Below are 25,477 nucleotides of genomic sequence, written 5' to 3' on the forward strand. Positions count from 1 at the left end.
TGTGATCTCTGTCTGTCAAATAAATAAATAAAATATTTTTTAAAAATATTTTATTTATTTATTTGACAGACAGAGATCACAAGTAGGCAGAGAGGCAGGTAGAGAGAGAGGAGGAAGCAGGCTCCCCGCAGAGCAGAGAACCCGATGTGGGGCTCGATCCCAGGACCCTGAGATCATGACCTGAGCCGGAGGCAGAGGCTTTAACCCACTGAGCCACCCAGGTGTGCCCCAGAAACTTGAAAGTTTTTAAACGAAACTTTAAAAAACAATTCTTTGCCAGTATCCCCACTGTCTGGTTTTGTGTTTATGATGTCATAACTTGTGGTTGCCCCCGTGCTGGCCTTTTCAAGCCCCTTCGGTGTCCTCAGCAGTCTGCCCCCGGGAGCAGGGTCCCAGCAGAGATCACAAGAAGAGATGATACGTTTGGTGGTCCGCTCCCTGGGAGGTCTCTTATCAAGCCTGGGAGTTGGGTGCCTTAAGTACTGAGTATTTCCATGTGGACACTGTTTCTTGTCTGTCATTACAGAAACCTCCGCCAAAGAAGGTCTGCTGCTTTGGTGTCAAAGGAAAACCGCTCCTTATAGAAATGTGAACATTCAGAACTTCCACACCAGGTAAGCAAGGAAGGCCCTGGGCTTCTTAGATTCTCCTGGAGTCCTGGGAGAGCCGTGGTTATGTCTGCTATTGTCTTCCGGCGCCTGTCTGAGGCACGTTTTACGTCTGCGGTGGACCTAAGGCTGTAGCATCTCTGATACTTAAGGTCCCTCTGGGGAACCCATCCAGTGGCTTTGAGGGGCTGGTAAAACAGCATAGTACTGCTCAGCCCTCGAACGGGCCTTCACTATTTGGGGGTTGTGGGCATGCATCTCACCGTGACCTTCACCTGCTGCTGTCGGGAGCGGCAGGCGTGGCTTCTCAGCAAGGACATCGAGGCGGAGTCTGCGTGTCTCCCTGCCGTACTGTCCATACCCCAGCGCCTCCCTCTGTGCTGCAGAGAAAGACACTTCCTCGGCCAACTTTATATGCTGGGGTTCGAGAGAAGGAGGAAACTTGTATTTGTAAAATGACAGGAATGTGCGTGAATGGAGTCTAAATTTAATCTCAGAGCGTGATTTTATCACTTGCTCCAGTGTTCCTCCTCAGGCACGTCTTCTGAGAGTAGAAGAGCTGTATTTTCACCCTCTGTTTGGTGGGTTACTCAGGAATAGAAATAGGTCCTCAGCCACCATGGATTATCAGGGAAACGAAGGGCAAGCAGGAGCCGCAAGGGAAAATGGGGGAGGTTCTCCTGGGTGGACAAATATTATAGAGTATCTACCAAGTGTCAGGCACTGAGCCAGGCCTTGAGTGTGCAAAGGTGGAAAAGAGGACTTCTCTGTCCCTACAGCACGCTGTCTTGAGGACAGGAGGAGCCCCAAAGGAGAAGGCAGGTGTGGAAGTCAGCTTGCCTCTCATTGACCTTCTCGCCTTTCCTCCTTTGCCCAAGACAGGGTCAAGCACTTCAGCTCTGTAGCCCCCTGGAGTTTCTTTCTTCCCCTGACCTTTTGGGGAGCAGAACTCCCACTCTCAGCCCTCAGTGAACCCCTGGTCGCCTCTGGCAAGCTCAAAACCCAGGGTTGTCTAGAGAACAGTTAGCGTGAGTGTCTCTGGGGAGACAGACCAGGAGTGTGGGTCCTCCTTGCTGAGTCCCTCGGGTGCTACCATGTCTTTGCCTTTTTGAAAACATGTGAAGAACCTTATGAAGACAGAGGAGTCCCTGGGAGCTCATAGGGACTTTCAAGTGTACGAAGGATCTTGAGGGGGAAGTATGTCCTGGACATTTAAGGATAGACGTCCTTGTGTGTGGTTTTTGGGCAGACCCTGCAGGAGGGTCCTCGTGGGAGATGGGAAGGAGGGATCGGGACAGGAGGGTGCTGACCAGGGAGGAGGGCAGGGTGAGAAGAGGGTGTCGCTGGTTCTCCCAGCCCAGAACCGGGACTGGGCCAGTAGATAGGGAGGAGTCTCAGGGCAAGGGTGGGCGTGACAGACAGAAGGACAGGAAGGACCACTTGTAGGATTACGTCTGTCCAAGACGTAAGCTGCTGCTTTCTCTCCATTAACATGTGTTCCTGTTCTTCCTGACTGTGGCGCAGCTGGAAGGATGGCCTTGGACTCTGTGCACTCATCCACAGACATCGGCCTGACCTCATTGACTACTCAAAGCTTAACAAGGTCATTCTGGGGGCCTGGCATGCCACATCCTCTCTGTCCCTCAGCATGTCACCCTGAAAGTGAGCATGTCAGCACTGAACTCAAACAAACACGCAGCTTACCACCAGCTGAGTCTCCCAGTTCGCCTGGCACGTGGTGCAGACGGGAAAGGCAGCCAGGAAAATACTTTGATTAATAATTAATTACTAATATTAAATAGGGTGGGACAAGACCCAAAGCCAAGTCACCCTTTTGGCCCAAATTAAGATACATTTGTCAATTTGGCTTGATTAACTCTGAAGGTTTTTATTTATGTTTCTTAGCGATTTTACATTCCCAGGTTGTAAATATGAAAAGGGAAGATATACGGGCTTTTTCTGGGGGAGGGGAAAGAAAAGTTCAAATACTCAAAGCCTTCTTTTTAAATTCTCTTTACCCTTTTCTGAAGGACTTAATTGCAGACATTTTTACTCAGAACTGATTAACTTACTTCTCACATGAGGGACATTTTACCATTATCTTGCGATTGAGAGAAGATATTAGTTGTAGTTTTAGAAAAGAGCATTTGAAGGTGCCTGATGGCCCAGTCTGAAGAGCACGTGACTTTTGATCTTGGGGTTGTGAGTTCAAGCCCCAGAGAGGCAGGCAGAGAGAGAGAGGGAAGCAGGCTCTCTGCTGAGCAGAGAGCCCGATGTGGGACTCGATCCCAGGACCCTGAGATCATGACCTGAGCTGAAGGCAGAGACTCAACGCACTGAGCCACCCAGGCGCCCTTAAAAACATTTTTTTTTTTTTTTTTAAAGAAAAGGGGTTTTGTTATTAATTTTGGTTTTGGTCTCTTTAGAAAATTTAGCGCTACATTTGAATTCTCTCTTTAAGCTTAAGCTTTAGTGTACTTAAGTTTCAAATATTCTCAGAACTCTTTCTTCAGAAAAGTAGTTTAAAAATGTAATCTGTGATGGAAAAAAGAAGTCCATGCCCCTCCTAAACCTTGTGGCAGACAGTCTGTGCTCTCAGGATTTAGGACTAAAGGCATTGCCTGCCTGGAAAACGTTGCCGCATGTGGTGGTTAGGGCCCCGGTCCTTCTGGTTGCTGGTGTGCACAGCGGGCTGCTCCCTTGAGTGGCCGTGTCATGGTGTGGAATCCGTCCTGCATGCTGCCCTCCCCTGTGTGCTATGCATGGTCATTGCAAGAGGTCCCTTTGGCCCCCTTTTCAGTTGTTATTACTTGCTCCTTGCTTGTCTGCTGGCTGGTCTCCCATGACTGCAGGGGAGCTCGTGGAGAATTGACTTGTAGGGAAGGTGAATCCCACAGTTCCGGAACACAAGGTTGCCAGAGGTCCTCAACTTTTCAAAGCCCATATTCTCTTATTCTGGACTTACTTTAAAACGCTTCAAACACGGAGATGGTGTATGTTTTCTCAGTGAATCTCTGTCTCATTTGCAAAATGAAGGGATTGTTCTAGATCGAACTAGTTTCGTTAGCACATTAAAATGGTTGATTTTTATTACCTATAGTCAACAGACTTGTGGTAATTGGCTGTCAAAGATGAGCGAAAAATGATAGTAATGAGCAATAGCGGTTAATATTTACATAGCTCTCGATTAGGTAAATATATTGTTATATATGTATGTATGTACTCATATGCATATGACACGTGTATATATCACACATATTAAATATGTATATTAGTACATGTTCTAATGTGTTTGTTATATATACATATTATTCTGTGTATGTTACATATACACGCATATTCCTTCTGTCTTTGCTGTGCACAGTGAAATATAACGTACTGATGAAGTAGGTACTGTTATCATCCCACTTTTACGGATGAACAAAGTATGGAATTCAGCAATCTGCCCAAGGTCACATGACCAGTAGCTGAGCCAAGAAAATACTTCACTGCCACATTTTATCTCTCTCAGTATAAATGAGATAGTGTTCACAAAGTGTCAGAATCAATCTATTTTTTTAATTTAATTTGATTTAATTTAATTTAATTTATTTATTTATTTATTCGACAGAGAGAGAGGTCACAAGTAGGCGAAAGGCAGAGAGAGAGAGAGAGAGGAGGAAGCAGGTTCCCCGCTGAGCAGAGAGCTCGATGCGGGGCTCGATCCCAGGACCCTGAGATCATGACCTGAGCCGAAGGCAGAGGCTTAACCCACTGAGCCACCCAGGCACCCCTAATTTTATTTTTTTTTAAACATATAATATATTTTTATCCCCAGGGGTACAGGTCTGTGAATCTCCAGGTTTACACATTTCACAGCAATCACCATAGCACATACCCTCCCCAATGTCCATAACCCCACCCCCCCTCCCAACCCCCCTCCCCTCATCAACCCTCAGTTTGTTTTGAGATTAAGAGTCACTTATGGTTTCTCTCCCTCCCAATCCCATCTTGTTTCATTTACTCTTCTCCTACTCCCTTAACCCCCCATGTTGCATCTCCTCTGAGAATCAATCTATTTTTAATGCTGAAATTTTTCTTACACATTTAAAACAAAAGGGAAAATTTTACTCAGTAATTTGGCTTTGTAAACACATGCATAAACTATGCAGGTAAGGCTCACATTACGATAGGGCTTCTTTTAGGGGTTCCTGGGTGGCTCAGAGGGTAAGCCCCTGCATTCAGCTCAGGTTATGATCTCAGGGTCCTGGGATCGAGCCCCACATTGGGTTCTCTGCTCAGCAGGGAGTCTGCTTTCCCCCTCTCCATCTGCCTGCCTCTCTGCCTACTTGTGATCTCTCTCTCTCTCTGTTAAATAAATAAATAAAATCTTAAAAAAAAAAAAGAAAAAAGAAGCTTTAACGATAGGGCTTCTTTTGTTGGAATGATTATGTGCTTTGTTAAAACATTTACTTGAAAAAAATGTTTTGCCTGAAATGTATACTTTCCGAGGCCAGGAAACTTACTTGGGTTTCTTCATAGAGCCTCGTGAGTGTGTTTTTAAGGTCTGCTCTTTTAAAATTGCTTCAGCCTATTCAAATGTATTCATGGCAAAGCATTGCACGTTCCACGGTGTTTAAATGGCTTTGATGTTAAAATTCATGAAAGCCACCCCTGGACTAACCCTAGTTTTCAGTTTGATTTTCTGTCTTAACGATCCCCATCCCATTTCAGGTCTGTAATGTCTTAAGTGGAACAAAATAAGAAATGTTAAATGAGTCTTTAAATTTTTTGGTGTTTCACTTATACACCTCTGGTTAAATTTATTTTATTAAATTTATTTTATTCTTCTGTGTGTGTGTGTATGTGTGTATGTATGTGTACACACATACACACATATATGTAAATATAATATATATATTTAACCAATTTCACAGTGAAGATAGACATAATCTTAAAAACAAAAATTTCCTCACAGTTTTCATTCACAATTTTAGTCTTTGGCATCCTAGAAGCATAATTTTCACTCTTTGTAGCCATCTTATGACCTTCTTTGGGGACCCAGGAGTTTCACCAGCTAGCATATTTCCTTCTCTTTATGCCTCAGCTTTCTTATATTTAAAACAAAAACGTCGTACTAAATATTCTCCATGATCACCTTGCAGATCTGGAAAATTTCTGTTTCATGATTTCTTCTGGAATCATTTAAAGGTTGAAAATTAGCTAAGAAGTATTCTTTCCAGTCCATGAGAAAATATGTGACAGCTTTCCCCCGTCTGCAAAGCGTTGTCCTCTTAAACCTTGGGCTCACATTTTATGAGTTGGAGTGTGCATGCATTGTGTGGGGTTCATATCATTTTTGGTGTTTCTCTAAATATTTGACATGATTGGAAAAAGATAAGAAGGGAAATTACTTACACTGTAATGGTTATGTGCATGGAAAGGTCTCCTCCTAGAAATGAGGTGTGTCAAACACATTACTCGTAACTCCTATTCGAAAGATATTTTCAAACACTGGTTGTGCTGTTTTTCATGCAGGATGACCCAATAGGAAATATCAACCTGGCCATGGAAATTGCAGAGAAGCACCTGGATATTCCTAAAATGCTGGATGCTGAAGGTGAGAGGAAAATTGTGTTTTATTGACTTGCAGAAAGTCTGTGGCCTAGTCGTGCCATGGCTGTGTGTAGGGATTTATAAGACATCGTAGGCAGATTACATCTGACGTACTTAGGAATCTGAAGACGTTTCTGTCATTGGCCACAGGAGTGTGAAGAGCATTTCATTTGTAGCATGTTCATGAATTCTTTTTAAAAATCCTGCTCAAGGGGCCCCTGGGTGGCTCAGTGGGTTAAAGCCTCTGCCTTCGGCTCAGGTCATGATCCCAGGGTCCTGGGATCGAGCCCCACATCGGGCTCTCTGCTCAGTGGGGAGCCTGCTTTTCCCCCCCTCCCCCGCCTCTCTCCCTACTTGTGATCTCTGTCTGTCAAATAAATAAATAAAATCTTAAAAAAAAAAAATCCTGCTCAAAACCACGCCAGCAATACTATAGTAAAAGAATTCGGTAAAAAAGTTCAGCTTTGGCAAAGAAACGGAATGCTTGGGTTTGTGATCTGCAAAGAAAAACTATTTTTATTTTTGTAACAACACACTGTTATTTTTCTTACCACATGGAGACGAGCTTAGCAAATAAGTCTTCTTGGGAAGTGCTCAGGACTCCACAAGGGAAAACATCCTTCCTTCCAACCAGAAGGTAGAGAATCGAAACAGAGAATACGGAGCGTTCAGCCGTCCACATACCTCTCAAACTTCCACGTTTCATTTTGGGTCTGAATTAAATTAGTTTAGTTAGATTTGCAGGAATGTCTAAGCATTTTGCTGCTGGGCGTCCCTCACTCTGGGGACTGGTTTCAAATAACTTGCGTGCCCTCTGTATGTGACAGACTCGTGTGGGTCGCTCTGTGGCACACCGCCATAGAAAGCACAGATATGTGGAGACCATCCGTTCATTTCTCTTGTTCGTGAGTCACTTACCACTCAGCAGACATAGACGGAGTGCCTGCCGCAAGACCCTCGGCTAGGTACCTTGGGAGGGAATGAGATGTACCAGGCAGGGTCCTGCCCTCAAGGAACTTAGGTTACTGCGTTTGTTGTTAATACTATGATTCCCTCACGGTCCATTTCTTCCCCTAATTGGGATTATTGGGGAAAAGCAAAGAACTTGATTATCATCCATTGTCAGTCTTCTGTTCCTCCTTATTGCTGGTGATTGTATTATAAATTATCATAAACTCATTGGCTTGAAGCAACAGGAATTTATTCTCTTATGATTCTGGAGGCTGTAAGTCTGAAACCAAGCTGTTGGCAGGGCCATGCTTCATTCAGAGCCCGAAGAAGAGGTTCCTTCCTTGTCTCTTCCAGCTTCAGAAAGCCCCATGTGGTCCTTGGCTTTAGATGGCCTTGCTCTCCCCTCTCTGTCTCTACATCTCTTTCTTTCTTGTAAGGACATCAGTCATGTTAGATGAAGGATCCTCCCTCTCTCAGCAGGACCTCATTTTAACTTGATTCTGTCTACAAAGGCCTTGCGAATGAGGTCACGGTCACAGGTACCAGGGTGGCGGTTAGGACCCCAACATATCCTTTTGAGGGATACAGTGAAGCTCATAACTGACCTTCAAAGTAGGATTCTGATTTTTACCCATTCATTAATTTAACCATTTTAACAAACACCTGTATTATTGGGCATTAACACTTGGATACACTCCTCCAAATCGATTGATGGTTTTCAAAAACTCTATAAAGGGAGAGAGTCAATAAAATAATGGGGGAGTTGGGGCATCTGGGTGGCTCAGTGGGTTAAGCCTCTGCCATTGGCTCAGGTCATGATCCCAGGGTCCTGGGATCAAGCCCCGCATTGGGCTCTCTGCTCAGTGGAGAGCCTGCTTCTCCCGCTCTCTCTGCCTGCCTCTCTGCCTACTTGTGATCTGTCTCTGTCAAATAAATGAATAAAATCCTTAAAAAAAAATAATGGAGGAGCAGCATAGAATAAACAGTTCCCTTTCCTTTTTGTCTGTCTGTCCTCTCTAAACTAAGTTTACATTTGCGTGGCATCTCCTTTGACCTTTCCATAGAGTAAATAACTACCTAGAGTTTATCCACTCGAATTAATAGCTAGGATACTAAAGAGAGGAGAAAACAGACATTTAGTAAATTAATACCTCCCTAATACACTGCAGTTGAGGGTGAGTTCAGGGTCACCATCATTATTCCTCTGGCCTGCTGACATGTGTCTTAGTAGATTTTTTCCTTAGCCTCTGAGTCCTGCTCTGGGCATGTGTCCATCCTGTGACTCCTTCCAGGCTGACGAGATGTGCTGGTACTCCTTTATTTTCTCCTCCCTTGTGCCTTTTTTGTCTAATTCCTTTTAAATGGTTCAGAAAAATGCTTACATACTATAATATTTTCTGTGTAATTTCTCACAGGAATTTTCTAGCAGTCATGAACTTGACCGACTTGGGTGTGGGGCTTACTGTGACAGAACTACCCAGCAGGTCCCCCCACGTGTGACCCTTTTTATCCTCGCTTCCCCCGCCCTTGGGTCTTAATCACCACCACAGCGTTGTGTTAGCATGACCTTATTTTGGCCACATCGCGAGCTGGCTGCTTCCTGTCAGAATGCTTGTCCTTCTGGCGCAGCCTTGCCTTCCTGCCTGCTGTCATTGTGTTGGGGCCTGAACCCTCAGTGGGGATTTTTGACTGGCTCCTTGGGCCGCTCTCCCGTGACCTGTTACCTGTAGTAAACACTGTAGAAACTTATCTCCCTCTTAACCGTCTGCCGTGCTTTTAAAAGGTTCTGAATGTTGTTTCTCTGTTTTCCTCCACAAACCTTTCCTTGAGGTGAGCACCAGGCTTAAGTTCCTGGGTGTGTAGGTTCTGTGTGGACTCAGAGAAGGGATCTCTGTTGAACCCCTCTGTGTGTGCAGCAGGAGAAAGCCTCAGGGAATGTCCTGTCAAGTGCATCCTGTGGGCTTCCGGAGCTCCGATTCTGGCCGTGGATGTGACCTCCTTGCCCATTTAGGGACCTTATCCGCTACCATCTCCTTCTGTTTGGCAGTTCTCAGAAGGACCCAGAGAGTAATGACTTTGTAGGTCTGACTTCTTTGACTGGAGCCAAAGTTTTAACCGCCTAAGTGTGGGAGGGGTGCGGGGTGGGGAGATTCATTGCTTTGACTTCTCCAAGGTGGCACTTGGCCGAAGCCTGTGAGTGCTAGAACATCTGGGCAGTTAACCTTCTTTTCTCCACACAGATTTAGTATATACTGCCAGACCTGATGAGAGAGCCATAATGACTTATGTTTCCTGTTACTATCATGCTTTTGCTGGTGCACAGAAGGTGAGGATGTAAAACATGAATCACCACTCACCCTTCACCTTCTGTGTCTTAATTTTTTTTTTCCAATTGTTTTTCTCTTTCCCCCTCTCCTCTGAGTAAGGAGACCTGTCTGGTTCTGAGGAGGCAGTCATTTGTCTTTTTTAGTCTAGTTTTCTTTGAATCTTACTTTCTGTCCATGCAGTAGTATGCCGTTCATGTGTGTTTTCCAGAAGATTACATGCCGTGACACAACCCCCACATCCTTTCTGGGCATGCCCTCTGAAAACCCGATGGCTAGGTTTTGCCCTTAGGGAAGTACAAGGTCTCTTTTTAACTGTGTTTTATCCAGTGACCGAACCGAGTTTAAAGTTAAAAAGCAATTCAGCAAACAGTGTTGTCGCCAAGGTGGAAGGAGAAAGGTTGCGTGTTCACACGGTCCTGTTTTCTCTTCCTGCTGGTGGTTTCGGCAGCTACTACAGACCGTAGCAAGAGTCACAATAAGTACAAGCCATGTCTATCCTTCTCTTTAGAGGTTTTGTTACCTTGGTGATTTCTGTAAATGTCAAGGTAAGTAGGCACAGATGGGGTTAAAAACCACGTCCTCTCCAGTGACTCTTGTCCCCCACCAGGAGCCAAACCACAGAGTATACAGTTAGGAAGGTGGGGTGGGGAAGGGGCAGGAGAGAGGGGGCCCTGGGGCTCTGCCAGCGTTCCCAGCATCTTGCAAGTTGACATGGGTGGCCCAGAGCACCGGTGGCAGGCGGCCTGATGTGGTCAACAGATGAGCGGACGTGGGCCTCACAAGTCATTAGGACGTGATAACGAGCCCAGATACGTAGCATGCAGTCCCCGTATTCGTGCCTTGACTGCACTTTTAGAAGCTCATCACGGGGTGGGGGATGCAGAAAGCCCTCAGACCGATTATTTAAAAAAAACAAAACAAAACAAAAACCAAACCAGAGAACCTGCTGGCTCAAGTCATTCAAGCCCTTGTGTTCACAAACCGCGCCTGGGCCCAAGAGCCTTCCCGAGCTTTAGGACCGGGGGCCCCAGACACACCCAGAAAATGGATCGGTGGAGAGCGGTCTATTCTTCCCTTTGTTCACCCTGGTTTCTGCTCTTCATCTGTATGTGTGTTTGTTTTCTGTGTTATTTCTTCCCTCCCTTCAGACATTGTGAACACTCCCAAACCCGATGAAAGAGCTATCATGACTTACGTTTCCTGCTTCTACCACGCGTTTGCGGGCGCGGAGCAGGTACTCAGCCCGTGCTGCCCAGGGCACCGGTTTTAGCTGTGTGTGCGTGTGTGTGCGTGTGCGTATCTGGGTGTGTGTCCGTGCGCTTCACATCTTACCTTGGAATCTTCCTGAGTGTGTTGTGATGACCTAATACGCCCAGTTCCAAACTGTGACTCCTTCGTGTTTCTTAACAACTTTAACTTTAGACAGTTCCTGAAGTGTTGTTGTTGCTGTTTAAATCCTTCCTTCCTTCTAAGATACTGCTTTGATTTCATTAGTTAATTGTGGGAAACACTGGTGCTTTAGGAAGAAAATGCCTGGAAAATGGCGCCATGGTCATTGAACAGTGACAGGGAGGTTGGGCAAGGACAGATGAGCGCCTTCTCAGGGTCCCTTGTTCTACTTTGCCTAGAAACTGCCTTCACAGTTCAGTGATTTGTTCTAACATCTTTCAAAACTAATCTTAATTTAATGGAAACAGTGAAAGGATAACGATGTTAAAACCTCAGAAAAATTCACATTTCTTAAGACACACGTTGTGGGCAAATGGCCCTCAGCTTTCTCCTTACTCACTGTCTCTTGCCCCTTCACATAATCTACTTAGAGAAAACAGATGGACTGGTGGGGGTAGGGGGAAAACACAGAATGTGTCATTTCTGTGATTTCTCTATGCCTGTCACCAGCAAATGACACTAACTGCAAATGGGGCTTTAGAGGCCAGGCTTTGAGACGGGCTGGGGGCCAGGAGGAGCTGTTTGCTCTTCTTAATTTATCATGCAGTCGTGGTTCAGGGCACTTTGCCACTTCTGGCCCAAGTTCCCCTTCACGAAATGATGACCAAGAATTCCATATACCTCTGTGACTTCTCATGGAGGTCACACAAATCTTAAAGCAAGTTTAGCTCTGTGGAAAGATCCCTTCTAGCAAGTTCTGTGTATTCATTTCAAGACAAGAGGGCTTCAGCGAACTCGGTGCAGTGACAAGATATATTTAGGACCCAGTTTTTTTGTACATTTGTTTTTGTTTTTTTGCTTTGATTTCCAAAGTTCTCTAGAGAGTTCTGACCCCATAGTCACGAGGTCAATAGAGTGCTCAGGTGGACATTCAGGGACGGGGGATTTCGGCTTCCTTGACCTGTTTATTCTGTCACTAACTTGCTTGATGTTTTACGAAGCTTGTGTTTTAGACTAATGGTATCTCCCCATTATTCCCCACAGTACATTCAGCCTGCCGTGTAAGTCTGTGTAAAAAAGGTGTGAAATGACTCCTAGTGTTCAACAGCCATACCCTCAGTCTTCCTCCACCCTAACCTTGAATCAGCACGCCATCTCCTCGTCTCCTCTCCTGCCCCCACCACGTTCCATTTTGTGCATGCGCGTCCCTGTCCACAGAGCTGTCCTGTTCACCTATTGTGTTTTACAGGCTGAGACAGCGGCTAACAGGATATGTAAGGTTCTTGCTGTGAATCAAGAGAATGAGAGGCTGATGGAAGAATATGAGAGGCTAGCGAGTGAGGTAAAGGAAGTGGGTGCCTGGCAGTTCTGTCCATTCCCACCCAGAGGGAGAGGCACGGAGGGGGACACACTGGCTGTCAGTGTTTTCTTTCTTTGCATTTTTCATCTCAGACAGAATCAAAGTGGGAAAACACAGTTTTTCTCAGAGGTTACCTGTCTCGTAGCGACATATTGATTGGCACAAAAGTCATCGTGATGGGCTCCCCAACCGCCCCAAAGCATAGAGGTAGTTTGCATGTTTGCAGGCGTGGGATGTGATTCCGTGCTCAGCTCTGCACCTCCAGGGTCAGGCGCCCCCAGGGGACACCGCATTACCTTTTTTTTTTCCTGCTTCATTGGTTACTGACCTCACCTAGCATGTGCCCTCCATTCCTCAGAAGCCCTGATCCATGCAGCAGCTAAGCGTCCTGGGAACTGGCCCAGCCCATTGGGAGACACGGCTCAGTGTTGAGTGCGTGTCTTATGAATGTCTAGAGGGAAATGTGGGGAAGACAGAGCTCCCTGTCCAAGGCGTTTGAGCACAAATGTCCACGATGCCTTCTGCAGCTCTTCAGCCAGATTCTTGGTTAAAAGAGCACTTTTCACGTTGCTTTTCTTTTTGTTCTGATTAGAGCCTAAAAAGCAACCAAGCAGTCTCGTCACTGCTGCTGCGTTGCTTCCCTGGTACAAGGGCTGGGCTGAGCGAAGGGTACGGCCACACCCTCTCTGGGCTGAACTCAGTTACAGTGACACATGTCAGTGACCAAATGGTCTTTGCTCTGACTCGATTTAGCTGATACTTGCTCTGTCCTGGGAAAAGTGTCGGGATACTTGGAATAAATCTTCCAGAGGACTGGTTATTAGTGATCCAATCTGATGATACTGAGTTTATGTTTTCATACAGCTGCTGTGGGAAAATTCGGTTTCGCAGCGTTGTTTAATGCTGCCATTAAAGGGACCAACATCAGGATAGAAGCACAACCAGGACCAAAGGACAGACGCCTAGTAATTCTGTCCTTCCTTTTCTTCCCTGGTCCTTCATTTATCCTCCTCAAACCCTTCGACGCTGGGTGTATCACCATTTTAGTGAATTTTTATTCTTAAGTGCTCTAATTTTCCAAGTAATCACGAGTGTCAATTTTTAGTGGCTTTTCAACTTGACCGTGATTTGAGAGAAGGGAGCATATATACTACATTCTTAGGAATTCACTACCATTTTCAATTCTGTTACGTGGATTTCCTCAAAAGCTAGATGATAAATTCAAATATACTTTGGCATTGAGTCAGTCCCAGATTTGCAATACAGCTTCCCGGTCAGTAGACTCATGAGATTTGAGCTTATTTGAAATATAATTACATTTTCAGTTAAACCCGATTCTTTGCTGAGTTTCCATCCCATGTCAGGTTTTTGTTTTTCATTTGAAAGCTCCATCCGGCATTTGTTTGCTAATGTCTGGTCCCCGAGTTTCCTGTAACTGTCACATTCTTGTGGAACATGACTCGTGCTGCCTTTCAGTTTTCGACCTGTGTGTGGGACCGTGGGGGTGCTCACCAGTGGCCGTGGGGTGGGGTCCAGGGGACACGGAAGTTTTCATTCATGCCCCAGCGCATGTGCATAGAGATGCCTTTTTATCCTCTTCCCTCAGTCCGGAGTATTCTATTCATACTCTGTCATTTTAGGAACGTTAGGTGGCATCCATTCCAACTGTGGGGTGCTTCTGTTTTTCACCTGGGGGTGGGGGCAGCTTGCTGGCCTCTTCAGCGGCATTTATGTCTTTTGGGGGCAGCTGTTGGAGTGGATCCGCCGCACGATCCCCTGGCTGGAGAACCGGACCCCGGAGAAGACCATGCAGGCCATGCAGAAGAAGCTGGAGGACTTCCGGGACTATCGGCGCAAGCACAAGCCGCCCAAGGTGCAGGAGAAGTGCCAGCTGGAGATCAACTTCAACACGCTGCAGACCAAGCTGCGGATCAGCAACCGGCCCGCCTTCATGCCCTCCGAGGGCAAGATGGTGTCGGTGAGTGCCCGCCCCCAGGCCCGAGGGTTCCCAAAGCCTCCTCCCTGACAGGCTGCCCAGAAGCGCACACTGACTTCTCCAGCTCCTTCCAGTGCATGGATAGGTTGAGGGCCCCGTTACCGCATCAGTTGGGATGTCTTCTCCCCACCAGATGCTCCTGGTGTGGTGCCCTGCCGAGAGTGGCCTTTACCGCCTCCCCTGCCCTCCCGCAGCTGTCGTCATGTGCCCTCTCTAACCAGTCACCTCTCCAGGGCCTGGTGCGACAGGGGTCTCCCTCCCCGCACGGCAGGCTCCCCTTCTCTCCCGGCTCCCTTGCGCCCCTACCTGGGACTCGAGAATTGCAAACCTTGCCACCTTGTCTTACTGCTTGCAGAGTGTGGTCCTGGCCCTCGGCTGCCCTTCACAGCAGAACATCCAGGAGGAGTCCCGGTGGCAGCCCTTGCCAGCCGCTCACCGCCCCTTTATTCCTTTTACTCTTCACCCTACGGCCTGGTTTGTACCCCCTGGAGACCATTCCTGTTTGGCTCTGGGGGAGGGGTGTGTATGTGGTGACATTTTGGCTGTCACTTTCATTTCCATATTCTCTGTCTCTCAAACCTCGTTAACGATGCTGTTTGCTAAAACTCTTTCTACTCTCAACCGTGCCGTTTTCTTGCGACCCCACAGAGTCCTTCCCTCTGCCGCCCACCCCTACCCCAGTGCGTGGGAAGACCTCTCCCGAGCGTGGTGCAGACCCTCTTCTGCACCCCGTACTCCCAGGGGATCTCCCCCAGGCCAGTGCCTCCCTACCCCTGCGTCTCCAGCTCCGACTTCTTCCCAAGTCCCAGGTTCACATAGCCTCAGGGACGTCTCAGAGCCTTTCAGACCCTACCTGTCCCTGAGCCCCGCTGTGGCATGCTTGTCTTAGCAAACGGCATTGCCTAAGTTACGGACGCCCCAAGCCCAGGTGGTATCCACATTCTTTCTTCCCATCACCTTCTTGCCTGCAGTGTCTCAGTGGTCCTGGTGGCTCTGCATCCAGCTTCTGTCTTCACTCTGAGCCCTGCTGTCTACCTGCACGTGTCGCTGTCTGCTGAGCCACCTCTCTCTCTCTCTCTCCCTTCCCCCCCTCCCTCCCTCTCTCCCTCTTCCCTTGGGCCCCACCATGTCCCCCTCACTGGCCCCTAAAATTCCCTCTCTTCACAGCAGTAGCTGGGCTCTTTTTAAAACGGAAACCACAGTGTGTCTCCCCTTCTCAAAACCCTCTCATGACTTTCCAGAGTATTTAGACTAAGATCCAGATTCGTGAACCTGGCCTAGAGGATCCCGTGTGATCTGACCCCCTCTGTCCCCTGCAGATGGTCTCTGCTGCTGCGTCTTCACCCCCACGTGGCCTCACCTGCCTTCGGTCCTGCTCCCCACCCATGGGGCCAGTCCCCCTTAGGCGTTAGCGCTCACTCCCACCTCCTCACGTAACTGGGTTTTTGTGTCACTGAGGTACTTGACTCGGATGCATCTTCTCCAAGTGACCTACCTGAAGGAACCCCCACGCGGGGCTCTCAGCCTCACCTGACCCCGTTTTGTCTTTGCCTCACAGCCGATCACTGTCTGTGGTGACCTTGTTTCATTACAGTTGACCCTCAAATAACACGAATTTGACCTGCACGGGTCCATTTACATGTGGACTTTTTTCAGTAAATACAAGATAGTGCTATAAGCATATTTTCCTTTTGATTTTCTTGATAGCATTTTGTTTAGAATAAGAATACGGTATATAACACATAGGACATACAGCATATGTGTTAGTCAACTGTCTACATTACCGGTGAGGCCTCTGGTCAACAGTGGGCTGTTAGTAGCTAAGTTTTGGGGGAGTCAAAGTTTGTACACTGACTTTCATCTGTGTGGGAGGTTGGCGCTCCTAACCCCTGTTGTTCAAGGTCAACTGTCCTGGTTTCTTTTCTCCCCCACATTCGTGCAAGCTCTCAGGGGCAGGGAATCTTAAAGGTATCATTTATTCTTCTATAAAAAAAAGTCTCTTGCTGGCGTCCAGGAATTGGTTGTTGATGGTGGGCTGGTTGGATGGTTGGTTTGAATTGAGTCACTTAGAGGTGTCATCTTTTGCAAGCCAGAAAATTAAAGCCTCTAAGCCTTTGTGCACATCTGGACAAGTATCAGGCATTTATTGACTGATGAGAAAAACCATATTAGTTTTAAAAAGGCCCTGGCAATAAGTAAGACCTTTCTTTTCTTTTTTAAAGAAATATATTAGGGTATATGGAGAGCAGATTTAACATTATTTTTTCCTGGTTTTTTTTTTTTTTTTTTTATGTTACGTTAGTCACCATACAGTACATCGTTAGCTTTTGATGGAGTGTTCCATGGTTCATTGTTTGCGTAGGACACCCAGTGCTCCATGCAAAATGTGCCTCCTTAATACCCATCGCTGGGCTACCCTGTCCCCCCATCCCCCTCCCCTCTGAAACCCTCAGATTGTTTCCCACATTTCCATAGTCTTTCATGGTTTGTCTCCCCCTCTGATTTCTTCCCATTCAGTTTTCCCTTCCTTCCCCTAATGTCCTCCCTGCTAAGTAAGACCTTCCAGAGCCAAAACAGTGGAGTGGTTATTTGGGGGCAGGGTGAGAGGAAAGCAAGGAGATGAAAACACAAAAGAAAACCTGTCAGACTCCTGGCAAAGGGGATTTGTAGAAAAGCCGGAGGCTGGAGGTAACAAACCTGCCTTTGCGTGTGCTTGAACGCCCCCAGGACATTGCCGGCGCCTGGCAGAGGCTGGAGCAGGCCGAGAAGGGCTACGAGGAGTGGCTGCTGAATGAGATTCGGAGGCTGGAGCGTGTGGAGCACCTGGCGGAGAAGTTCAGGCAGAAGGCGTCCACGCACGAAACGTGGGCTTACGGCGAGTGCACTGGCCTGGGGTTGGGTTCCGAGAACATCAGGGTTGAGCTGTGGACAGAGCCACAGTGTGCAGCCTCCACACACCCCCGTCGGTGAACCTGTGGGCACAGGTGTCCCCGCCCCTCTCCGCACTGCAGTCCCAGTCCTAAATTTCTTCAGGAGGTGGGTGGGGAGACTTCTTTTCCAGTGGAGCAGATAATGTGCTTTTTCACAAAACGGCACTCGAAATGCATTCTTCCCACACTTACTTACATAAGTCCTGGCCTCCCCCTGTCTTTCCCCACTCTTGTTCCATTCGATCCGCAAGTATCTGTTTATTCCCTGTCGGTCAGACAGCCCAGGCCCAGAGGCTGGCTTCTGCCACTAGAATGTTTAATATTAAATGCCACAAAGCAACAGAATTTCCCATGTAGAAAATCTGCCTGGAAGGAGGAATGCAAGGAAGGGATCGTTTTCTACAGTCTTAGCTGTCTTATTTCACTCAGGTTTATCTACTTCTCTCAGATATGCAAACATATCTCTTTCCACAGCTATGATACTATGATTGTGTATCTATATTTTTATTTTTTATTTTTTGCCTGCCTGCTCTTTGCTGAGGTAGAGGAACATAACATTCTCCCCACCACATCATCTCTTTTGAGGAAGGTCAGGGAGGTTCCCCTCATCCTTTGGTTCCTTTTTGCTTTGGTGGTGTTTGATCGTTGATATTGTCCAGCAAGAGGGCAAGAGGCGCAGGTCTGCAGCCACACAGGTCAGAGGCCCAGCTCTGACACTTCCCAGCTAAGCGCTTTGCATGAGCTCGTGTGTCAGTGCCCCAGTGTCCTCTTCAGAGGGGGACACCGGGAACACCTCTCACATAGGCTTTGGATGAAGATGTAATGAGTTCACAGTATAAAGCCCTTAAATCCATATGTGGCACACAGGAAGTGCTATGTTGTTGTTGTTAAATGTACGAACACTTGCTTTCCATTTCCAGCTTCATAAAATTAAATTCTGAAAGGTCATCAACCAGGAAGAAACATGAGTCCGTTTATAATCACAGCAGTTGCTTGATTCAGAAATATTTGTGGGGAAATAGGTGGAGGTTCAGAGAGAGAAACTTCTAGTATGGTCAGGAAAGAAACCACAGGCTATATTTAACCACAGAAAATACTTTCCAGAAAAAAGATATTTGGAGTCAAGTTTGAACTGAGGACAGCCTAAGAGAGTCCCAACTGTCTTGTCTAACTAGCCCAGGTAATTCTTGTGAACTAATAATTACAACTTAACTGAGCATCACACTGGAAAATCAGGTACTTGTTACTTGGGATTATGAGGAGTGCAAATCTGTTATTTAGCCTGGACTCAACGTACTTCTCCCCTCCCCCCGGCCATGTGTAGACACGAGCTTTTAGAACACAGAGGGACTCGGGCAACGTTAGCATAGTTAGAGCCTGGAAACCCATGACACCTGCGCCACTGTGTCTTTCCCCCTTCTCTTGGTTCTTGGGAATCAGAAGCATCAGCGAGAACTTTGCAGGTTCCAGGAAGCTGATGTGGGACATCAGAGTATTCATACTCCCTTCTGCAACCCTTGCAGGCAAAGAGCAGATCTTGCTGCAGAAGGACTATGAGTCGGCGTCTCTCACCGAGGTCCGGGCCCTGCTGCGGAAGCATGAGGCCTTCGAGAGCGACCTGGCCGCCCACCAGGACCGAGTGGAGCAGATAGCAGCCATCGCACAGGAGCTCAAGTAGGTGCTGTAGGCCGTCCGCAGGCGCTGCTGCTCCCATGTGGCTGCCTGGCTCTACCCGCCAAGCCCCCGGGCCATGGATACAATGCAAGGATTCCCCTGGAGAGCTTCCCCAGAGCATTTCTAGGCAGGGCAAGGCTGGCCTGTACTCAGTTTAGGAAGCACCCAGCTGGAGGCCTCTGTGTTTCCAAGCAGCTCAAAAGACAGACGTCTGCTTTGCTTCTCTGGATGGGCTAGAATTCCCAGGCCCTCCCATCCAGAAGCACGCCCCACCCCCACCCCAGGCAGCTTGCTTCCAAGAAGGTTAGAAATGAGCATGGAGGGCTGGGGTCCAGCTTGAAAAGGCTGCTTCTCCCAGGTCGGGGTACAGAACATCCACACACCGAACAGAAATGCCTGCCTTACCTCCCAGGAGGGCATACCACGGCCCTGCTTTTTCTGTGTCATCTGATACACGCAGTTTCTTTTGCATGCTCTCTGTTTTATGGGAGGGACCAGCATGGATAGAGTCCAGGCTGGTGTAAGCCCCAGGGGGCGTTCTCAGGTCCCACTTGTCGCGGGTGCACCATCTGGCTCTGGCCTACATCCGGGGAGACACCTCCCTGCAGTTTCTCGAAGCCTTTTTTCAAGACCCTTGCCCCCTTTGGATAAGTACCGATTTCATTCCCAACTCCCTTCCCCGTCACTGTAATCACAGACATACCTGCAGAAGTTTCGGAGCCTAAAATCACATAAGGATAACTGTCCCAGAATAATTTTTAGAAACATAAACATTTACTTTCCTATGTTAGATTTTCACACTTCCATGTTGCTCACTTTTGGGTAGAGCAAACTCATGGACTAACAGATAGGGCCTCTTTTAAGACTATCCTATTCTTTTTTTAGCCTTGGTAAATAAACCCTTAATCATTTGAGATCTTCATAATCCAATTTGTACCCCAGATTTGTGGTCTTTACAAGAGCACGCTTCTTGAATGTTGGGGGTGTGACTGCTTGTTAACAGTTGCAATTAAAGTAAGGGATGAACTAAAGCTATTTAATGCTCTATAACCGGTGAATAGTTCGGAATGGCTTTAAGTGTTGTCCGTAAAATTTAAGGAGTAGTTTTGTGGTATCTTCCTGGTATCTCCGGTGTCCGTTCTTCACACCATCCAAAGAGCCACCACATACAAAACTTAAATCTGTGTTCATCTTAATGTATTCCTTCCTTGTTTTTTAACAAAATAATAAAATAATAAAGAATAATAATAAAATAATAAATCACAGTGCTTGTGCTGCTCGCCAAGTGCGGAAAACCCAGTATGCCCAGTTCCATAAACCTTCACTCCTTGAGAGCAGCTATTTGTAGAACTCTCTGTGTGAACTTTGTATGAATTAGAGATGAGAAATGGATGTACCCCTAAAGGCAATGATGGGGGGAAGAGAGGGTTGTGGTCTCCATTGTGGGTCCATAGAAGGACCCCAGGTGGTGGTTTTTATTCTTTTTTTTTTTTTAAGATTTTATGTATTTATTTGACAGAGAGAGATCACAGGTAGGCAGAGAGGCAGGCAGAGAGAGGAGGGAAGCAGGCTCCCCACTGAGCAGAGAGCCCGATGGGCTCGATCCCAGGACCCTGGGATCATGACCTGAGCCGAAGGCAGAGGCTTAACCTACTGAGCCACCCAGGTGCCCATTTTTTTTTTTTTAAAGATTTTATTGGTGGTTTTTAATTCTTTAAGTCTTTATTCTCCATGATATTTGCATTTTGAAGAGCCATAGCCTTTTCACTTTGTATATCAAGGCTGCTCGAGTTGTTGGTATGTTTTGTTTCGGGGGGGTGGTGGTGTTATACCAAGGAGCTCAAGAAGCTAACAGCAGCTCAGTCTCGCATGAAGGGTTCTGTGCACGTGGAAAGCTGCTTATAAGCTGGACAGGCTTTACCCCCTGCACAAACCCTCAGCTCATGACCACAGAGTGTGTCCTTTGTTCAGTAGCAGAAGCAATAACATTTAGGACCTGAGAAGTTAGTATTATTTAAGAGGAAAAGAAAAGCACATGGTAAACAACCATTGCCTTAATTCAGAGTCAATGGAAGAAATAAATAAGCATCAGCCTCAGGGGAATGGATCTGGTAGGATGGGTGGGAGGGAGTTTCCTTAAAGTTTGCCTTGTCTCTTTGGACTGTGTGTGAAGTCTCTCCTGAAGGTGTCTTTAAAGGTCTGTGAGCCTCTCGCTTTCATCTTAACTTTTTGTCCCCAGAGATAAGAGGTGAACCTTCTAGTTGGGAATTTGTTTGAATGCCAAGTTCACCTCACAAAGATCCCATTAGGATGCATAGACCGGGCTTGAGGGGAAAGAGGGTTTGCTTCGTAAGACATCGTGTTGTTCTTGGCATCACACCAGTGGCATTAGACAAGTCAGAAGTTCTGTCCAGAATAGGGAGGGCTCTGGTCTGCTAGTTTTTCAAGGTCCCTGCAGAGCTAGATGCCGCCACAGTGTCCCTTCTGGACGTGGCACTCCACCCCAGCCCTGAAGCCCGGTGCCCTTCGAGGGGAGCCAAGGACACGATGGGGTGCAAGATGATACCTCCCTCCCCCTTGACTCACTTTGCTGTTCCAGTAGCCGTGGCTTTGGGCGGCCCACAGGCCTGCCCTCCAGGTCAGATGGTTGGCTTTGTTTACAGGTACACTGATACTTAAAAATAATACTCTGGGGATGGGCCACAATGAAGTCAGCTTGGGGCACAGAGAAGACAGGATTTTTCACTGTATAGAAAACCGTTGGACCAGCAAGAGTTTTATTCATTCTTCCTGGAATCTGTCAAAGATGAATGATCATGTTTGCAATGGTGACAGTTAACAAAACCCTGAAATATTCTGCCACTTTTTCCTCAGATCTTAAAAAAGAAAAAGTCTGTTTGAGCCCGTGTCCATTTTCCTCATAACATCAGGGAAAGTTCATCTTTGTTTTCACTCCCCCCAGCGAACTGGACTATCACGACGCCGTGAATGTCAACGATCGGTGCCAGAAGATCTGTGACCAGTGGGACAGACTGGGAACGCTTACTCAGAAGAGGAGGGAGGCCCTGGAGGTGAAGCCTGGTGACCTGACTTCCCGTCAGCCACCTGTTGACATGAGATCTTTGCACAGAGGCTCTTGAATTAGAGTCCCTGTTATTAATTTTCCCTGCTTTTCTGTGGCATGTTGTGTCTAAAGCAAAACAGGTTGTCTCGTGAGAGGAGCCACCACAGAGAATATGAAAAATAGGAGAAAGTGGGAGATGCGAAGTTGGTAGCTTTGTCCCATAATTTATCCACAGAGCAGGGAAGCATACTTTTTTTTTTTTTCAGTGAAGCATGCTTTTTATTTTTTTCAGTGAAGCGTACTTTTGAATTAAAAAAAAAAAAAAAAGAGGAATCTAGAGGTAGTAAGATTATAGTACAAACCCATTTTGTATCAGGTGGTGATTACAGGGCTCGAAACCATGTGCTTCCACATGCCCAGAGAGGCTGGGGGGATCTCTGTGTTAGATCCTGAAGTAGGATTTAAGAACATTAAGCTGTAGTTCCTCTGTCTTCACTTAGGTTGGTGACTTCTGGGAAAGGTGTGTGTCTTCTCTGCACACTGTTACCTATAAGAGGAGGACAGTGTGTTGAGTGTTGTTGCCTAGAATGGTTGGGGAATCAGAGCTGACCTTAAGGGTCCTATGTCAGTCGGAAGCCAGTGACTATATCCCCACTATGGAGTCTCAGTTTTCAGAAAAGTAGCACAGAGCAGAGTACTCTCCTTTGAAAACAACGCTATTCTGGATGTTATTAAATCTTTTTTTTTTTTTTATTCAGAAGCCACTTCAGGGACCTGTAGGGCTCAGTCTAATCACGGAACACTGGCTAATCTTTTGTATACATATGCTGATGATGAGTGCATTGTGATTAACAAAATGTCAGATAACAGTTGTTTGTTCTGGAACCCGTGTTGCCATCTTTGGAGAGAATTTTTCGTATTTATCCGTGATAATGCTTCTCTGTTTAACTTCTCTCCAGAGAACTGAGAAATTGCTAGAAACCATTGATCAGCTTCACCTGGAGTTTGCCAAGCGAGCGGCTCCTTTCAACAATTGGATGGAGGGCGCCATGGAGGACCTGCAGGACATGTTCATTGTCCACAGCATTGAGGAAATCCAGGTACCTGAAGCCCCAGCCCCATGCCCGCACTGCGCTCCAGAGGAAGTGTCATTTTAAAAATGTAGAATTCTTTTGTTTTGTTTCTTACTAAGAAAAATGTAGCTAGGAAGCCCAAATAACCCTCGGACCCTTAGCTTAAAAATGTGTGTACTAGGCTTGACGGTGATGGAAAAATTAACATCATCCAACAATGGTGAAGACATCTAAAAGTGCCTGTTCTTTAAAAAATTCTGTGGAATCCTTGAGCAACATAGACATTTATGCCCTTGGATGGTATTCATAGAAAGGTGTGAGTTTATTGGCTGCTGAGTTAAGGACCTTGCAAATATATGCATATTACTGTTCGTTGAGATCTATATAGTTTTGCTGGGTCAAAAACATAAGAAACCACAAAGCAGTACCTCCTATCTCCCATAACACCAGAATGTCCTGCTTCTGATTTCTTCCAGACTTCAAAGTTGTGAGTAAGACTTCTGTAAGGAGTCAACGTTAGGGAGGAGAGTTCCTCTCAAAGAGCCAGCACCTAGTCTACTGAGAGGCCAGTGTACAATGAATTTGATGTACAGTGGAATATTCAGGGAAAATACTTCTAAATTCTTCTTTCTGTAAAATAGGTAAATCATCAGAAAGAATCCAAATATGAAGGAAGGCTGAAGGTTGGAATTCGAACCCACACCTCCTTGCCAAGGAACATTCTGGAAGGGTTTATACCTGGGTGTAGGGGGAAAGAAATTACTTTGTTGAACATTGCATGTTTTTGTGTGTGCGTTCTTAAGCAGAGGTTAGCAACCTAAAATCATTTATTTTTGGAATGAGTGAGACTTCTAAGTTTGCTGTGGAAGCCATACCTAATGCATGATGTAGTTTCTTCCTTGGGTGTAAGGTCAGTCTCTCTATTGCAGCCAATCTCTTGCAGCGACTAAAGTGACTGTTAGCTGGGCACTGGAAAGTAGTTTGCCAGGCATCTACATAGACCAGAACCAAGGGGCTCCTGTCTTACACATGAGGGCCAAAGGATAGGTTAAATAAATGGAGATTTTTAAAGCCTTAGGGGGAAAGAGTTGGTCTTCATGGCTTCTCCTTTTGAGAAGTAAGGATGTATTTCCTGGTGGTCTTTAAGTATAAAGGCAGGAAATGCTAGGTTCTTTTGTTGGACTGCAAAGGTAAGATGTTAGAAAGGGCAGCTGAGTTCTGTTTGTCAGGGGAGAGTAAAACACAGACAGTAGTTGGGGATCAAAAATTATGAAAGCAAACATTTTTTTTAAAAAAAGGAAACAGTTACTTTTTTTTTTTTTTTTTTGAAGACTTTGGATTCATAGCCATTAATTAGTCATCATAGTTATCTTTTTTTCCATTTCCAAGGAACCTGACTTTTGTGCACCAAACCACTTTCTGAAAACATCCAGAATTTGTTTTCCCCGCACAGATTCCTGCCCTTATAGAAGGCATACACACGTGTGCAGAAGGGAACACCAAAACCTGTAGAATCCACACGACAGTAAAGTTCTCCCCACCTCTGTCTCTGGGTTAGAGTCTGATCACTGCTCACGAGCAGTTCAAGGCAACGCTGCCGGAGGCGGACGGCGAGCGGCAGTCCATCATGGCCATCCAGAACGAGGTGGAAAAGGTGATCCAGAGCTACAACATCAGAATCAGCTCCAGCAATCCCTACAGCACTGTCACCATGGACGAGCTCCGGGCCAAGTGGGACAAGGTGGGTGACCGAGGTGGGCGTTCCCGAAGCCGAGGCTGAGGGCAGATGTAAATACTTGGGGAACTAGAGTGACTGATCTGCACGACGATCAGGGTTCCGTTCACCCCAGCTTTCACAGCGTTGGAACCAGGCAAACCTCTCATGGAGCAGATAGAAGGGAGCTCTGAGGTGTGGTACAACACAAGAGACTTTCGTGGGCAGAGGGGAGCGGGAGCGAGGAAGTCATACTAGGCAAACAAATCCGGTTGGTTATTGCGAGGTTGCTTTCCTTCAGGGGGTGGCAGGCGTCTGTCAGGCAGATTATCTCAATGCGCTGATCGGGCGACTGACTGTTGATTCTGTTCCTGGGCGAACGGGAGCTGGAACTGAGTCTTGGATAGGTGACATGGGACTTAACCTGAGCGACTCTGTTGGGAGACTTGTCTTGTTTTTAACAGATGAAATATGTTAGACTCTTAAGTGCCATTGGGCAGCCTCTGATCTGTAAGGAGAGAAAGTAGACGGACATTTGGGTGGCTGGGATGGTTAAGCAGCTGCCTTCGGCTCAGGTCAGGATCTCAGGGTCCTGGGATTGAGTCAACATCGGGCTTCTCCTTCTATTTGCCCCTCTCCTCTTTCCCTCTCTCTCTGACAAGTAAATAAAATCTAAAAAAAAAAAAAAAAAAAAAAAATCGAGTCAACATCGGGCTTCTTCTATTTGCCCCTCTCCTCTTTCCCTCTCTCTCTGACAAGTAAATAAAATCTAAAAAAAAAAAAAAAAAAAAAGTAG

General features: G+C 46.6%; 1 protein-coding gene across 4 annotated transcripts in view; it reads left to right on the forward strand.

Annotated features, from left to right (window-relative positions):
• Positions 1 to 25,477, forward strand: part of LOC111144713 (actinin alpha 2) — a 66,228-nt gene that overhangs the window by 32,259 nt on the left and 8,492 nt on the right. For 2 of the 4 annotated variants that reach the window (XM_022499152.1, XM_022499150.1), the window contains exons 5-15: positions 527 to 614; positions 2,133 to 2,211; positions 6,126 to 6,207; positions 9,395 to 9,480; positions 12,120 to 12,212; positions 13,978 to 14,208; positions 16,954 to 17,101; positions 18,680 to 18,830; positions 21,793 to 21,901; positions 22,854 to 22,994; positions 24,526 to 24,708. In XM_022499152.1, the coding sequence (XP_022354860.1) occupies positions 527 to 614; positions 2,133 to 2,211; positions 6,126 to 6,207; positions 9,395 to 9,480; positions 12,120 to 12,212; positions 13,978 to 14,208; positions 16,954 to 17,101; positions 18,680 to 18,830; positions 21,793 to 21,901; positions 22,854 to 22,994; positions 24,526 to 24,708 (1,391 nt within the window). Of the gene's footprint in view, positions 1 to 526; positions 615 to 2,132; positions 2,212 to 6,125; positions 6,208 to 9,394; positions 9,487 to 10,629; positions 10,716 to 11,576; positions 11,613 to 12,044; positions 12,213 to 13,977; positions 14,209 to 16,953; positions 17,102 to 18,679; positions 18,831 to 21,792; positions 21,902 to 22,853; positions 22,995 to 24,525; positions 24,709 to 25,477 lie in introns of those variants that run through there. The other 2 variants (XM_022499153.1, XM_022499154.1) reach the window with 2 other exon arrangements.

The sequence above is a fragment of the Enhydra lutris genome, unplaced genomic scaffold (assembly GCF_002288905.1).
Source record: "Enhydra lutris kenyoni isolate GAN:26980312 unplaced genomic scaffold, ASM228890v2 scaffoldscaffold12, whole genome shotgun sequence".
Classification (NCBI taxonomy): Eukaryota; Metazoa; Chordata; class Mammalia; order Carnivora; family Mustelidae; genus Enhydra; species Enhydra lutris.